Source organism: Lepisosteus platostomus, chromosome 23, assembly GCF_059453375.1.
Source record: "Lepisosteus platostomus isolate fLepPlt1 chromosome 23, fLepPlt1.hap1, whole genome shotgun sequence".
In the NCBI taxonomy this organism is placed as follows: domain Eukaryota; kingdom Metazoa; phylum Chordata; class Actinopteri; order Semionotiformes; family Lepisosteidae; genus Lepisosteus; species Lepisosteus platostomus.
The window spans coordinates 16,827,459-16,842,231 of NC_142633.1; the positions used below are offsets into that span (position 1 = coordinate 16,827,459).

General features: G+C 48.2%; 1 protein-coding gene and 1 long non-coding RNA gene across 7 annotated transcripts in view; both read left to right on the plus strand.

The window, feature by feature from the left end:
- rerea (arginine-glutamic acid dipeptide (RE) repeats a) overlaps nt 1–14,773 on the plus strand; it is a 153,254-nt gene that overhangs the window by 87,932 nt on the left and 50,549 nt on the right. For 4 of the 6 annotated variants that reach the window (XM_088617187.1, XM_088617188.1, XM_088617186.1 and 1 more), the window contains 3 exons: nt 3,642–3,747; nt 5,009–5,105; nt 6,277–6,381. In XM_088617187.1, the coding sequence (XP_088473313.1) occupies nt 3,642–3,747; nt 5,009–5,105; nt 6,277–6,381 (308 nt within the window). Of the gene's footprint in view, nt 1–3,641; nt 3,748–5,008; nt 5,106–6,276; nt 6,382–9,801; nt 10,050–14,773 lie in introns of those variants that run through there. The other 2 variants (XM_088617190.1, XM_088617191.1) reach the window with 2 other exon arrangements.
- Nucleotides 10,060–13,567, plus strand: LOC148642210 (uncharacterized). Its single transcript, XR_015929604.1, has 2 exons — nt 10,060–12,764; nt 12,839–13,567. It is a non-coding gene; the product is annotated as an uncharacterized LOC148642210 (long non-coding RNA).

Sequence of the window (14,773 nt, forward strand, 5' to 3'; positions counted from 1 at the left end):
TAAGTACAGGCTAGGATAAAGAGGTACCAGTTTCACCAAGATGTATGCAGTTTTTCACAGTTAAATACTGAAATGCTGCAGCCAAATGGTTTTAAATACTGTAGTGATCTTTACAAGTACTTTGCATAGTACTTTGCAATGTTCATTTAGTAAGAGTGGTGTGTGATCTTGTTTTAAATACGGCTTTAGCATCTAGATGTGTAACTTGGTCTTGAAGTGCCGCCTTGGTTGACTGGTGGTTTTCTAGAAGAGTTTTGGTAAATTGGTATGCTCTTCCCTTTCCTGCTTCACTCCCTCTGGAGAGTTTCTGTACTCAGTACACAGCCTGTTCTTGACGTCCTGGGTTTAAAAACGAGTATTCCACCCTCAGTGTTTAAAAACATGAGATTCCTGCATTGCTGATTTAATTTCTAATGCATGATTTTATTCATGCTTCACTGTTAAACAGCATGCTGTTTTATACAAGTTACAGCAGTGTGCGAGAAGCTCAGTTCAGCATTTAAAAATAAACAATGGTTTCCTGTTAATGTGTTGGGGGGGAAAAAAAAGTCTGGCTTTGCTTAACTTCCATTCATTTTCTTCTGAGAACAAGCAGCTCCCTGCTTAACCGCTGGTCCTTTGGTTGTGGTTTTTATTTTTCGGTTTTGACTGCACGCACTGCCCGAACCCCCCCCCAACACCCCCCTTTTGTTTGACGAGCAGTTTGGAGATCACATGGCTTGTTGTAAGGATGGCGGGGGGGGGGGCAGCCGGATTACTCAGTTCAAATCAGATCTGCCGTCATCAGCGCGATGGGCATGCTTCAGCGATTATATTGAAAAGACATGCGCGCGGAGGGATCTGCCTGTGAAATATCGAACGCTTCTCCTTCCAGTGACAATATACACATCGGACACACACCACATTAGTGCATGGGATTGCTGCTTTCAATTTGTCTTTGCAGACAGTTCAGTGCACCGGTCAGGGATAGCAGCCATATTCCCGTCTTAAGGTCCTTGGCTCTGGGAGGCTGTGTTATTAGGTGAATCCAGGGACATTGTTAACCAGCACAAAGGCAGGTTGCCAATTCTGTACTTTCTTGGCCCCCCCTCAGTGTTTACCCCAAAATGGCCTGTTGTTTTTATTCGCAATTCATTGGGCAGCTGCTCTCTTAACAGCGCTGTGGCTCTGCAGAGGGCAGGTTAACACACTGTGTGTAGAAGGCAGGGGAATGGAGACAGAAGGGGGCCGATTCAGCAGAGGTAGTTACAAGTGGGGCTGCCCGCCGGCTCAAAGAGGAATGTGTCAGCGCCGTCTCCCCCTTCGGGGATCTGCTAGGGGTAAGACTGTCGGCCATTGTCCGCGGCAGAGCCTCGGCGCCCCGCACGGCCTGCGTCCAGCTGAGGAGGTTTGCGCCAAGCGGATTGAGGCGAGCTACAGATAAAACACCACCCTTCTGAAGTGAAGTGTGAGTTTTTGCTACGTTACTGTAGCATCTTCAAAAAAAAACAAAACCACGGTTTGAGAATTTAACAACGATGGGGGAAAGAGAGGCAGACAGGAGCTCTATCAAAGCGAGCAGTGCTCGCTGCTCTAATGTAGTTTGGAATGCCACTAATCAATTCAGCATTGTAATTCTAATGGAATTGCTGCTTCTCCCTCTCTCTCCTTCCTTTGTGCTTAAGAGTACTTATCTCGATAATTTGATTCTGTGCAATGATCTGGTCCATGCAACATGCAAACATAATTAGGGTTTAATAATGAAACAGTCATTTCCAGTCTTTTAGACTTAGTAAGGAAAGGTCAGGGGTTTCAGGTTCATTTATTTTTATGGTTAAAAAAAGTCTCCGTTTGTGCCTGGGGTGTTTTCAGGTTTCACTCTTTTCTTCCAGAAGCTTGCTTGAGTGCAAGGACTAAAGCACTGGATTAAGAGGGAAAGCCATGAAAATATAGCGTGTTTATTTTTTTTTAATCATGCCGAAGAGAGAAGGAAAATTGCAAGCGGTTAATATGCCATTAACATGTTTTACAGCGCTGTAGACCAGTGCTTTAATAACTTTATCTAGCAAATTACACAGCAGCGGCTGCAGTGGGGAAGGCGAGGGGGCGGAGAGCCAGTGGCTTCCAGTAAATTAATTGAGCCAGAGTTCAGCTCTAATCCCTCTGATGGAGGGCTGCAGCTACCCTGTCCCTGTATTATTTAAGAAGGTTTAGCTCCAAATATGAATTCCAAATAACTGAAAGCAAAATCATTTTTAATTAGAGGCCCCTGTTGGGGGGGGGGACCTTAAATTTTGAAATTGAAATCGTTGATCTTGCGCTAATAAGCCTCTTCCAGTGCTCCTGGTGTGTGGCGGTGGCTGATGTGCGCGGGGTGACCGCGAGTCTTCCCATAACGAGGAGGTAGATGGCGGACGTGTGCCCTGACAGTAATCGGACAAGACGGGCATTTTTTGGGGATCTGGGAGGGTTGGAGCTGTGTGGCGGTCCGAAAGCAGTGATTGACGGGGAGGGGGAGTGGAATAAACTGCGTTGTCAGTGCAAGCGTTTTTTTTTCTCTTCTCCCTTTACGGAGGCAGTTGTTTTTTTTTCTATCCAATTGTAGCGATGTTGTTTTAGAACCGGGGTTTATTTTTGCGGGCGCGCGTGTGTTCGGTGCTGGCGTGTCCCTCCGCGTTTTATCGCTGTCGAGGAAGAGGCCGCCCCGTCCTGCTTGGGCTCCCCCGCTCCTTGTGAGCTACAGCCCACAGACAAGGCCTTGGGGATCAGCGGCTCGGGACCAGACCCCTCTTTTCTGTGCACACTCCCTCAGCTGGGGTCGCAGCGCTTGGAAAAGGCCCCCCGATATCGGAATTTTAAGAATAACTTTATATTGTCCCATAAAAGCAGTGGGCAAAGCTAGTATTGTAGCTCTTAAAAGCATTTGGTTTCTAGAATCATTCCAGGGTGAAATTAATACCTTTTTTTGGCACAATAAATACAGCCAGCTTTGCTTGAAAGGGTATGATGTACAGTTAATGTTGAAGGCAGCAGTGATTTCTGGCTGTAATACAAAAGCTCCATTGCCTCTGTTATACAGAGCTGTGGTTCCCCTAATGTTCTTTAAACCGTCTCAATGGTCAGCCAGGTTTGTGTGGAGGAATAATAAATATTTCATGTGAATGAATGAAAACATTTTTTTTCCTTTCCTTAGCCTGTAACACTGATCTCTGACTCAGTGCTGCCACCCACTGTTACTTCTCTTGAATTTCCACACTGGGTTTTGCAGGGGTGCAATACCACAGAGAGACAGCAGGTGGCAGTGTACTAAGTCACCCACTCCCCCCCCCCCTCCCCTCCAGAACACCACAGCCAAGAGCTGTTCTCCACACAGGACAGGGTTAAGGCAAATATGGTGATGGAAAGCTTCTTGGGTGTGTTTTGATGGTTTTATGTAAATGTGAGGTTAATAAAATTAGTCGCATATATAAACAAAATTAGTCATATGCACTGAAGATGCGGTTGTATTTCTATCACTGTGCTTTATGTAGAACTTAAGGATGCCTTAATTTGCCTAGTGGAACATTAATCAATGACTGTAGGTTATACTGGGCTCTATGCTGTGCAACAGTCATTTGAAAAAGCTTGCAAGTGTGCTGAATGTTTTTATTTTTTTCCCCCAGAGTAAACGGGACCATCTGCTGATGAGTGTGAAATGGTACTACCGCCAGTCTGAAGTGCCGGATTCTGTGTACCAACACCTGGTCCAGGATCGCAACAATGAAAACGGTGCGTTTCCTTGTTTATTTCAGCCCAAGAGGACCTCATGACTTTGTCCTGTGTGTGGGTTGCCGTTAATTGTTTTTCCCTTTTTCTAAGAAACGGGGCACAACCGTAAACTAGAGGAGGTACAGAGTAAAAAAAAAAACGGAGCCAAAATTACAAGACCGTTCTTGCCTGGTTAATTTTGCACAGAACCAAAGTCGTCTTTATGTTTTCTATCCAGTGCAGCTTGCAAAGGCTTTGTTGCCCCCTGCAGGGTTGCAGGCAGCGGGATCTCGGTTTAGCGTCTCGTCCGAAGGACAGGGCACAAAGAGTTCTGAACACTTCGTTTGGGGCGACATTTGAGGGATCCTTCCCTGAAACGTTTCTCCGATGGTTGGCCTCCCTAGACCCCCCATCCCCCCCCCCCCCCCGGCCTCATCTTCTGCAGAAGACGACATTTTTCATATCGGGATGTCAGTGGTACTTTGTTCTTCTGGTGCAATATGGACCTGTCTACAGCAGGCTGTGTACGATCCCAGGCTCAAGCCCAACGGAGCCCTGTTTGATGTACATGCGCACTGTGCCGGTGTTGAAAACAAATTTGCTAAACTGTTTCCTTGTCTGTGTCACGACTCGACTGCCCCGGCTTTGTAGAACAGTGGCACTGCTTTAACCTGAAGACTGCTAGCTGACAGCCGGGCCTGCAACAGTGGCTCTGCTGCACGAGGAAGCACTTTGACAAACGCCAGAAACCAGAACCACACGAGGGATTGTGCTTGACGTCTGTCCTGGCAGGCCCGAGAAAAAAGACTTTCCCTGCGGGTTAAACCCTTTGACACGGTCGCCTTCCACCTTTATCCCATGACTGCTGTAGCTTAAAGTATAGGTTATAGGTGTCTCCCGAAGGGTGATTGGAACATTTATTGAAAGTGTGTCTTGCTCAATACAACGGTTTTACAGGATTTTTCTTTCCTGTGGTGAAAGCGTGCCAGCTCTTCCTTTTTACCATTTTCTTTTCTCCTGTCTAGGTGCTGGAAGCTTTAACTATTATTTTTTCCTGTAGACTGTGCTAATGCTCTCCCGGTGAGGGAACCTCCTACGTTTCTGCAGTCTCGCCCCTGAATGTTCCTCAGAGATCTTGGTTTTTCAGCTTCCAGAGACCCCACGTTCTCTCCCACCCCACCCCCGTCTCTGTCCGTCTCCTGCTTCTGGTGCGATTGAAGTGCTGGACTGACCCAAGCTCTGCTGGGGGCTGACCACTTGCAAAACGTTTCTTCTCTTCCAGACTCTGGCCGGGAGCTCGTCATCACCGACCCCGTCGTCAAGAGCAGAGAGCTCTTCATTTCGGATTACGTGGACACGTACCACGCTGCCGCTCTGAGGCAAGTGAAAGGGATCATCCAGTGGCCGGCACACGGGTGAAATGTGCTTGAAGGCGGAGGGAGTTGGGATTGAAGCAGAGTTCTCTTTGTGTTACCTTTGTTTCGTGCAACAGAGGAATGTTAGATTTTTTGGTGTAATCGGATGACAAGTCTTAAAAAAAATGGGAACATGTTCAAGGAATGGGGCTGTACCCCGCAAGCTCTAATTTTAGGTGAACTGTTAGATTTATATCCGTAGACGGGCGTACGTTTGTCTTGGCACATCTGTCCCTCTTGCCCTTTTCTGCGTTTGGTATTAAGGGCCATGCAGAGCTTTTTTTTTAAAAAAAAAATCAAAACAGATGCTAATCATTTGTGCTCTCGCCTGCTCATGTGATATGTGAATCATTGTATCATACATTACTTCACGTTTAAAAAAAAAATAAAGTAGTGCTTTACTGACCATGGTGAAGAGAAAAAAAATTGCAACTGCAGGACTATTATCTTGAGTTTGAAACCAGATCGTTTCCTTTCTTTAACAATTTTGCTCATATGACTTTTTAACCAAAACCATCTGGAAATGGCACTGAAGCCTTCAAAGCCACATCACTGAAGCCACTGATTTCAGGGCAAATTAGCTGCTACTTCTGCTACACAGAGAGCTTTTGATTTGACTTATTAGAGGGCTTTAGATAAACTTACTAAATTCCAGTGGTGTGCTGTAATTCCCCATCCAAACTCCACATCCCTTTCATCTTCTGGAGAAGGTAGCTTTCCAGTGTGATTCTGGGTGCTGGAAGAGAAATGAAAGCAAACAAAGTGACATGCCTGTTATTCTTACGGAGCTAGACATGAAGAAATGAAATAAGACGGTTAAAATGAAACCAAGATGTGGGGTTCAGGCATTGCAACATTCCCCTTGCCGTTTCACCTGATGTCAAATATCTACAAGTCCCATCAAAGATACAGCTTACAGATGTTCATTTGTTTTTCTGATGCGATTTGACTGGATCCTACCTGGTAGTCCAGTTAATGAGGGATAGGGCTCATGGGGCCAGTAGCTACTTTCAGATTGCATTAGATTCGTGAGGATGTCATTCCTATTTGTTTTATTTATACTAGGTCCTGTAGGCACTGACGCATATTACAGTTGTATTGATCCTGGGAATTTGTTTTTTTGTGTTGTTTTCAGAGGAAAATGCCATATTTCCCATTTTTCTGACATTTTTGCTGCGAGAGAGTTCAAAGCCCGTATCGACTCATTTTTCTACATACTTGGCTACAATCCAGAGACCAGGTAAGAATTCGACCCCTGTTTTGTGGAGATCTCTTGACAAATCCGTTCCAGTCACAGTTGGGCATGAAAGAAAAACTCCTAGCTGATTACCTGCATGAAAAGGCCCAGAGCTTACAGTGTGATGGAAGTTAATTATTGTGATTAAGTGTGGAGAGAAGCCTGTATAATGTTTGAGCTTATTCAGCTATTTGTAGCATAATTAGCTCCTTATTGCATCAGGAAGCCAAGCAACACACAAGCTAATTACATTTAAACACAGGCTCAAGGCACTTTTTTTGTCTTGGATTCTTTGAGTGATCTAAAGAAATCTGAAAAATGCACCAGGATTTCTCCAGTAAAAAAAACACACGGCTTGTGTGCACGTGACATTGAAGTGTTGCCTGGCCATTCGTAGGCATGACCTTTTCTCTAGGAATGTTACCTTCCACAACGAGTTGCTTTTCCTGCACGTTCCCCTGACTTCAAAAAGCTGTATTTGCACTAAAAAATGTCAGGTCTAGCGTCTCTTAACGGGTCAACGCATTATGCATGTAACTGGCATGATTGTGGGAGAGTGGATCTTGTATCCTAAACAGAAATGTGACTACAGTCTTGAAGGTGAAGAATACATCTGCAGGATTGTACTTACTGTTTTTGCAACCACATTGAGGTTCTAGGATTAAGATGTCTAAAATTCAGAACGCGAGTGGCACGTCACTGACCTTGAAGTCGCACGTGTGCCCAGCCGTTTGATGGCCTGTTTCCCTTTGGTTCATTTGTCTTCATGCCTGTTATTGGTGTTTCCATCTGGAGGGTAATTTGACATTAGTGTCCTCCTTCCACCTCACTGCCTCTAGATCAGTAAATAGCCCTGCTAGAAAAATAGATGCATGCACAGAAACAGATGATGGGCCATATGACCAGGGCTTCGCTGGTTTACAAAAGGGGTTCACAGACTTTATCGGTAGCTCTGCGTAATATATATTGCAAAGGTTGACAAGCTTGCAGATCATAGTCTGTGAATAAGTTTGAATCTATGGTGGATGCAAGAGGATATTGAAGTGTGAATGAAATGGAGTGAATTTGTCTTCATCAGATGTGAACTGATATCAGTGCTTTAAAAATATTGCGATTTCCCTTTTTCGTGATTTATCTACTTGTTGTGTATAACTGCACTTCACCATGAGGCTTGCTACCGTATGTCTTTCCTTTGTTGTTAATAATAATGTGAGGCAAACCTTGCACTGTCCTGATCTCCTTTGTCACCGGCTCATCCCATCAGGCCAGGCTGGCGTGCGAGTGGAGCTTTGTGTTTTGTGTGAGGTTGTCCCAGAGTGTAGTGGAGCAGTTTTCTAAATCGCTTGCCTGTTATTAAGCTAGTGTCCAGTATGAAAACTGAGTCACCTGCATTGCAAGGGGCTACTCCACCATTTCCCTTGGCTCTTTCACTAGGTGGCCAGGTGCTGGCGATGGTCTCTAGCCCATTCCCCTTCTCTGTGCAATTCGTGCACTCCTGGAGCTCAGCGGCTCACTGCCCTCGAGACGCTTCTTGTTACCCATGATCCCTTGTGGGCTGGCCTTCTGATCCATCCGCCAGTGGGTGTTGGACGTTCCACCTGTTTGGTCAGCTGCATGGTTTTGTTTAGTGTAGCTCGTCTAGGGCAGAAAAGTGGGGGGCGGGGCACGCTTTGATCAAGTCACTTTTTTTCCAGGCGCTGGCACTGATCTGGAAACACCCGTGTATTTGGCAAATTTACCCCATGTCCATGCAGCCTAGACTTTTCTTTTTAGTCATCTGTTGACAAGATGGGCCCATTCTTGTGGCTTTTGCCTTGTCCTTACTTAGGACCTAAAGCTGCTGAGGACTCTCCATACACCACACTGCATACGTCAAGGAGGATCAAGTTAGTGAAGCACGAGGCTGTGAATATCAGCCCCTGTTGTTGAGCTATGTACAAGTCATTTACCTTCCCTGGGTTACTTCCTCATATTTACAATTTTAATTGATGGGTATGAAGGATAGAAACTGTTGCAGAAGCATCAGCATGTATCATTCAGAGGTTTTTGGAGACCGATGCATAGAAACCCTGTTTATGAAGAAGAAAAGTCCAAACCCTCTTCCACCCAGATCCTTAGAACTGGTGGTACAAAAAGTAGTATTGCTTATTTCAGCCAAAACATTGTTGCAGTTTATGACAGAGATGGACAAAAGTTTGCAGATGTTGTTGGGCAGTAAATCGGCTTTTATGCCCATTCTGTTTGTATCGATGGGATTGGGATCCTGAGGCGATGGGGTTTGGTCGGGCTTCTGACATGGAGTTCAGAGGTGTATCAGTGGGAATGACCAATATTAGACACTACATGGTCATCTGTGCTTTTTCACAGATGCTGCATGTGTGCTGTAAGTATTGCAAAGTATTACAAGTATCTGACAAATCCTCTTTATAGATTAGTATCAAATAAGTAAAAGAAAATGGTTTAGTCATGGAGCCTTAGAACAGCAGCTTCCAGCTCTGGTCCTGGAGGATCATGGTCTTGTGATCGCTCCAGCCAAGTTCTCAATCACAGGCTGATTTACGTGTTCTCTTTGGGGCGTATTTGTACGTTTGTCTCCAGCCTGACCAGGCTCACACCTGCTGAGCTTCAGTGGGCTGCCAGTTGTGAGCTGCAGGGTGTGATATGGCTGCTGGCTGTTTTATGTTGTGCACTTCAAGAAAACGCCACCGTTATGTTGTGTCTGATGGTATTCAGTAGGAGCAGGGTGACCATGGTAACGAGAGTAAGATCTTTTGGCACCCTGGTCTTCCATCTTTATAAACAGGAGGTGCTAGAGGTCTGAAATAGAGCAGCAAGCTCTTCTCAGCAAAAGTTAAAGCGTAGTAACCAGGTATTGTGGTACAGTATTTAATTTTGGAGTGGTAATTTTAATCGAACATTTCAGGTGAAAAGCTCCTTTTACTCTCGGAGAAGAAGCCTTTGCCCCAACATTGACAGGTCGCCTGTGGTGCTAGTGACCACTTTACCTCTTGCATGAAAAGGCTGGCAAACTCCCAGTTTTATTCAGCTCTTAGTTATTGTTTTTTTTTGTAAGTGGTGGCACTAGTTGAATGAGAAGAAAAGCAACAATCCTGCAATAAGATACAAACAAAATACCACCCCCCCCTCCCAGCGCAGAGGGCGCTGCGTGGCGTGAATCTCCGTGAACAGGGCAGGTTTTCACCTTGGCACCCCCCTTGCAGCCCCCCTGCTCTTCCTTGCTCTTGGCTGTTGTATGTCACGAACCCCCTTGCGCAGGCCCCGGCCCCCCTGCTCTGTATGCAGTGCGGCGCGGCGGAGCGCTAGAGCGGGGAGATGGCTCGCGCTGAGCGTGTGCGCGCGTGTCTCTGTGTGGTGTGTGCGAGCGAGCGAGCGGGCGTGTGCGCGCAGGGTCGCGGCGCATGCTCAGTTCCGTGCCTGTGGAGAAACGGGAACTTTGTACGCTGTGCGTGAAAGGCTGAGGTCATAGCACAAGCTCAGTGCAAACCTCCGTGACAGACTGCGTGCACCTCCATTTTGAGTACTTAGAATAGGCAGGGGGAAAAAAAAGAGGGAGTTTGTTTGTTTCTGCGCTGAGAGCGGGCAAACTGTCAACATTGGAAGAAGGCAAGAGCTCGGCTTCCCGACATGGACGACCTGTTCAGCCCTCGCAGGTAGGCTCGCCTGTCCCCTGGCCTTGCCTTTTAATTCAAACCGCGCTGTTTACGTTTTGCTCTCGCCCTCCCTCTCCTCGTCTCGCCTGCGCCCGCCTGCATGCAGGTCTGGATGAAATGTGGTACAGCGAGGCCGGGGGGCGCGCTGAGCGCCGGCTGCCGTGTTCCTCGGCGAGCGAGCCTGCTTGCAGAAGCGCCGCGGTTTCCCGTCCCGTCGCCGGACCCCGCAGGTCCGAGGGCTGTGCGCGCGGGGCGCTGGGGGGGTCGTGCGTGTGTAAACACTTGTCACCGATTTGTTTACTAAGTTTCCCCCCCCTCCCGTGTTTTGCCGAGGAGGGGAGGGAGAGGAGAGGAGGGGAGGGGGGTAAATTTGCAAGGCGCTGGATGCCAGGACTCCATTTTGCATCCTTTCGCTGTTCCTGCGACGTGGTGTGTTAAGCGCGGCGGCAGGGAGCGGGGCCGGGCCGAACCGAACCGGGCCGGGCGCTCCGTCTCGTTGGCACCGGCTGTCCGAGCGGCGCCCGTGGGTCGGAGCCGTGCCGATGTGGCTGCGTGGGGCTGTCAGGGCCTGTAGGAGCTGCGTTTATGTAATGTTTGCGGGGTGGGGGGGAGTGTTGCGTGCGGGCGGGGATTGGCTGCCTCTGACGGAGGGGCGGGCCGAGCCGTGACTGCTGGCCCGCTCGGCCAATGGGAGGCCGCGGTTGGCGGTGTTTTGACAAACCTGGGGTCTAGCCCAGGAAATGGGTATAGCCACCCTCCCCGTTTGTGATGGTAACTGCGTGTTATAACGTTGAGTTATTAATAACGAAACGTTTTACTGGGCCGCCTTTTGCAATAGCTTATTAAAGCACCGTGCAGTCTCGCAAACGTAGTCTGACAGCCACGGTTTTCTTAGTTCTGGAGTAATGTTAATACCTTGGGCAGTGAAGGGCTTGTCCTGGTTCTGATATTGTTTATTTTTTTGTTTTTTAAGGGGGCTTATTAAAGACACGGTCCTGAATTAAAATGTGCATGCAAATTAAATGAACCGTGCAATATCTGCATTAATTTATTTTTCTAATTTTATTTTTGGGGTTAGTGGGGGGGGGGGACCAGAGTCTTCAGTGTCTGCACAAGTTCTTTCATTCCAGTTGGGAATGCAGGTCTGCAGTCCAGCGTTGCCCAGTCGAGGATGAGGCCGCGCTGTGGTCACCTGCCTCAGGGTCTGCTGTCCGGATCTGGGTGCTGGAGCCGTGTCAATCCCCGGGATTCTGACCCATTTGCCTGGCAGCGCACTGGCTGTAGCCGGGCTGGAGTTCTAGCTGTGCTTCACAGCCGGAGTTCAGCCTCTGCTTTGGACTGCGCAGGCCGCTGGAGAAGGAGTGGTGGGGCGGTGGGGTGGCTCTCTGGCTCAGGATCTGCGCCTGTGGCTGGAAGGTTGCCGGTTCGAATCCCGCAGCCGGCAGAGGAATCCTACTCCGTTGGGCCCCGGAGCAACTTCACCCCAACTGCTCCAGGGGCGCCGTACAATGGCAGACCCTGCGCTCTGACCCCCAGCTTCTCTCCCTGTCTGTGTGTCTGTGTCTCCATGGAGAGCAAGCTGGGGTATGCGAAAAGACGAATTCCTAATGCAAGAAATTGTATAGGGCTAATAAAGAAACATTATTACATTATAGAAGCGTCGCTCAATATGCCACACTGGCGAGCTCGTTTTTCACATTTTATTCAAATGATCTAGGAACGTGTTTTTTTTTCCTCGTGGTCGATGTCGTAATCATCGCCGTGGCATGATTGTTTTGTTTTAGTTTGAGGTCAGAATGAACTCTTCTCTTGCATCTCTTCTCAATCCATACCTGCGTCGGAAAGGGAGGGGAAAAAAATTCTCGCCAGGCCAGCTGTTGGAGCTGGTTTGGTAGGAGGTAGGAAACCAGTTCTGGGGTGTGTTGCTGAGCAGCTAGGGGGGGCCTTTAGAGATCTCGGGGCGATGACAGGGGAGACAGGGCTGGAGGGAAACCCTGTGGTTGGTCTGAGTAGCCAGGAGAAGGGACGTGTCCCCAAAACCCATGTTCCCCAGTAGAGAGGATGCAGTGTTGCTGGGTGGATGCTCTCTCTGTTAGGAAACGCCCCCCCAGTGCTCGCTGATATCTGGCTTGGCGGTCTGTCCTGTTGCAGGTCCCGGATCCAAGCCTCATCTTTGCGATTTTAATTATCACCTAATCGGGCCTTCTGGTGTCTAGTTGTGCTGGGTCCTGCTGTGGAACTCCTTGTCATGTGGCTGTAAAGCATGCATGTCCCAGCATGCATGCACACCTAGTCTGTTGTGGTGTTTGCTCAGAAGTAATGTTCCTGTTGAACAGCCGATTGCACGGATACAGGATATCGGAGGTGCTGCTCATTGTACTCAAAGCTAGCAGAAGGTGGTGGGTGTCGTAGCTAAATACGAAGTGGGTGTGTAACTTTGCAAAGACTGAGATGCAGATTTGACAAAATATTCATTTGGGCTCGATACCGTACAGCTGCAGACTGCACATTATCGCATGGCAGCAAAATGGGGTGTTTGTATTTCTTGTCTCATGCTCTGCTGTCTCATTAGTGCGGAAACCTGAAGCTGGGGTTCTCAATTTCAACCCTGGTCCTGGGCAGACAGGGGCTCCTGTGGTTTTAGTTCCAGCTTGGCTTTTAGTTGCTTAATCCATCCATTTAGTGTCTTAACGTTTTCATGTGACTGTGCCCTAGGTTAAAGATGGTGGGTAGCTGCGTCAGCATGCTTAAGCTGCAAAGGAACAAGTAATAGGTTTATTCCATGCTAGGTTAAAGATGCTTGCTGTCCCGGGTTAGTGCAGTAAGCGCAGTTTGAAGACCACTTTCCTTAAGGGTTTCTGGTTTAGGAAGAGGGCAGAGGGTCTTGTTTTGTTTGCAAACTAGGAATCGCACGCCCCACGAGATCGGTCTGGTCGGGACAGGGCGCCTCCTGCCGCTCACAGTGTCCGGCACACCAGGGGGTCGGTCGGGAACATGCGGGAGGCACTCAAGCGGATCTGCAGGGGGGGCTCCAGGTGTGAACAGAGGCCAGAGCGGCAGAGCCGTCTTGAGTAAAACGGAAACCGCAAAATGAGTGTTCTTGGCGTGTTGAAAGGCGAGAGACGTTGATGCCTTCGATGCCGGACAGCTTTGGTTTTCCTGTGCATCTCTCGGCACGCTGCAGGCGAATCCTGTTGACAGGAAGTGCTGTGTTGAGTGCCTTCGCTTGCAGTGAAAGTGTCGTGTGGGGGGCGGTGTAGAAAGCGTGACCCCCCCCCCCCCCCACCCAACAGCAGCGATGCGCTGTGCATTCTCCGCTAAAGGTCGGCGAAACTTTACTTTTTCCCCGTCTCGGTTGCAGTCTTGTTTTCTATATTGTTTCAGCTGAACGGGTGTCGGAATATATTCGGTCTGCAGGCATTTACCTTGCGCTGCAACGACGCGTCTTAAAAAAAAAAAAAAGTACGTCAGTAAAAGGTTTAGAGATGGTTTTCTATTTTAACAGACTGTGACCTTTACTCTTCAGAATGGGATTACTGTTGCACCCCTCTCTCTCTCTCTCCTGAGCTGTACGTTTCTGGTTTCCCCGTGCAAAATAATAAAGTGGACGAAAAACCTGATATGGCTGTTGAAAATATTTAAAGCTTGGCAGTGATTCTGGCTAATGGCTCAGCCTTTAGGGTTACAGTACCCTTGATTGAGATGGAGAATCGCTAAGTGGGCGGGGGAATGAACACGGCACCTCAACTGTAGTCCAGCAGTGCGCGGTGGTCAGGGTGTCACGGGGACACACGCATTCTTCCCAGCGCGAGGAGAGGGCTCTAGCAGGCCGGGATGGAGAGAGGACGGATTTAAAGACCATTAAAATGGCAACAGGACAGTCCCTCTAGGGTTTCTCCTTTCTAAGTCTGGTCAGACGGCCATGATGGAGAAAGATTTTGAATGCAAATCATCGTGACAGTTTCTGGGCAGCGCGCTCTGCTTTGCTGTGTGGAATCCACACCGTCCCCATGGCAACGGGCTACTTCTGAAAAGGAACATCTTGTCATTTTCTTTAATCCGCTGCAGCTGGGAGATCTGAACACTATTATTAAATTGTTGTTACTATGGTTACGTGCATTTGTTACAGCAACCATTTCGGCGTTCGGTTTGCTTTCGTTTTGTTGCCGTTTTGCCTCCGCAAGGCTTCGGGGAGCAGGATCCGAGAGTAACAGCTTGCCTTGCAGGTGGCTCGTCATGATCAAAGCTTTATTTAAAAAATATATATATATAGTTCTCCATATCATGATGGCTGCTGTCGTGGAGAGTGCGGGATTCAGCAGTTCAGCAAGTGAGGGCGAAGTGCTTCACCCCTGCATTCCACATCAGAGAAGCTGCTACGAAAATGTCTACACATGCAGTCCCATCCCTGCCTCTGCAGAAGACTGAAATGTACAGGTTTAGCAGTGTTTTCTCGGAATGGATTTTATAAAAGTCCCGTTTCCTAGACCTTGAGCACGCCCGTGGATTTTCCGCTGCTTAAAGTCACCAACGGCTTTTACCTGTTGCAAATAGGTCGACTGGGCCCATTAACCCCTATCGGACCAGTTTAAATCTTCCTGCAGTTCGGGAGGTATTGGCAGATGAAAAAGCTTAAATGTCGTGATTCTAGTTTATACCCTGTTCCTCTACCGTCTTACAGAGTCTAACAGATTGTGCCCTCTCTGTGGGTACCTCTGTGGAAG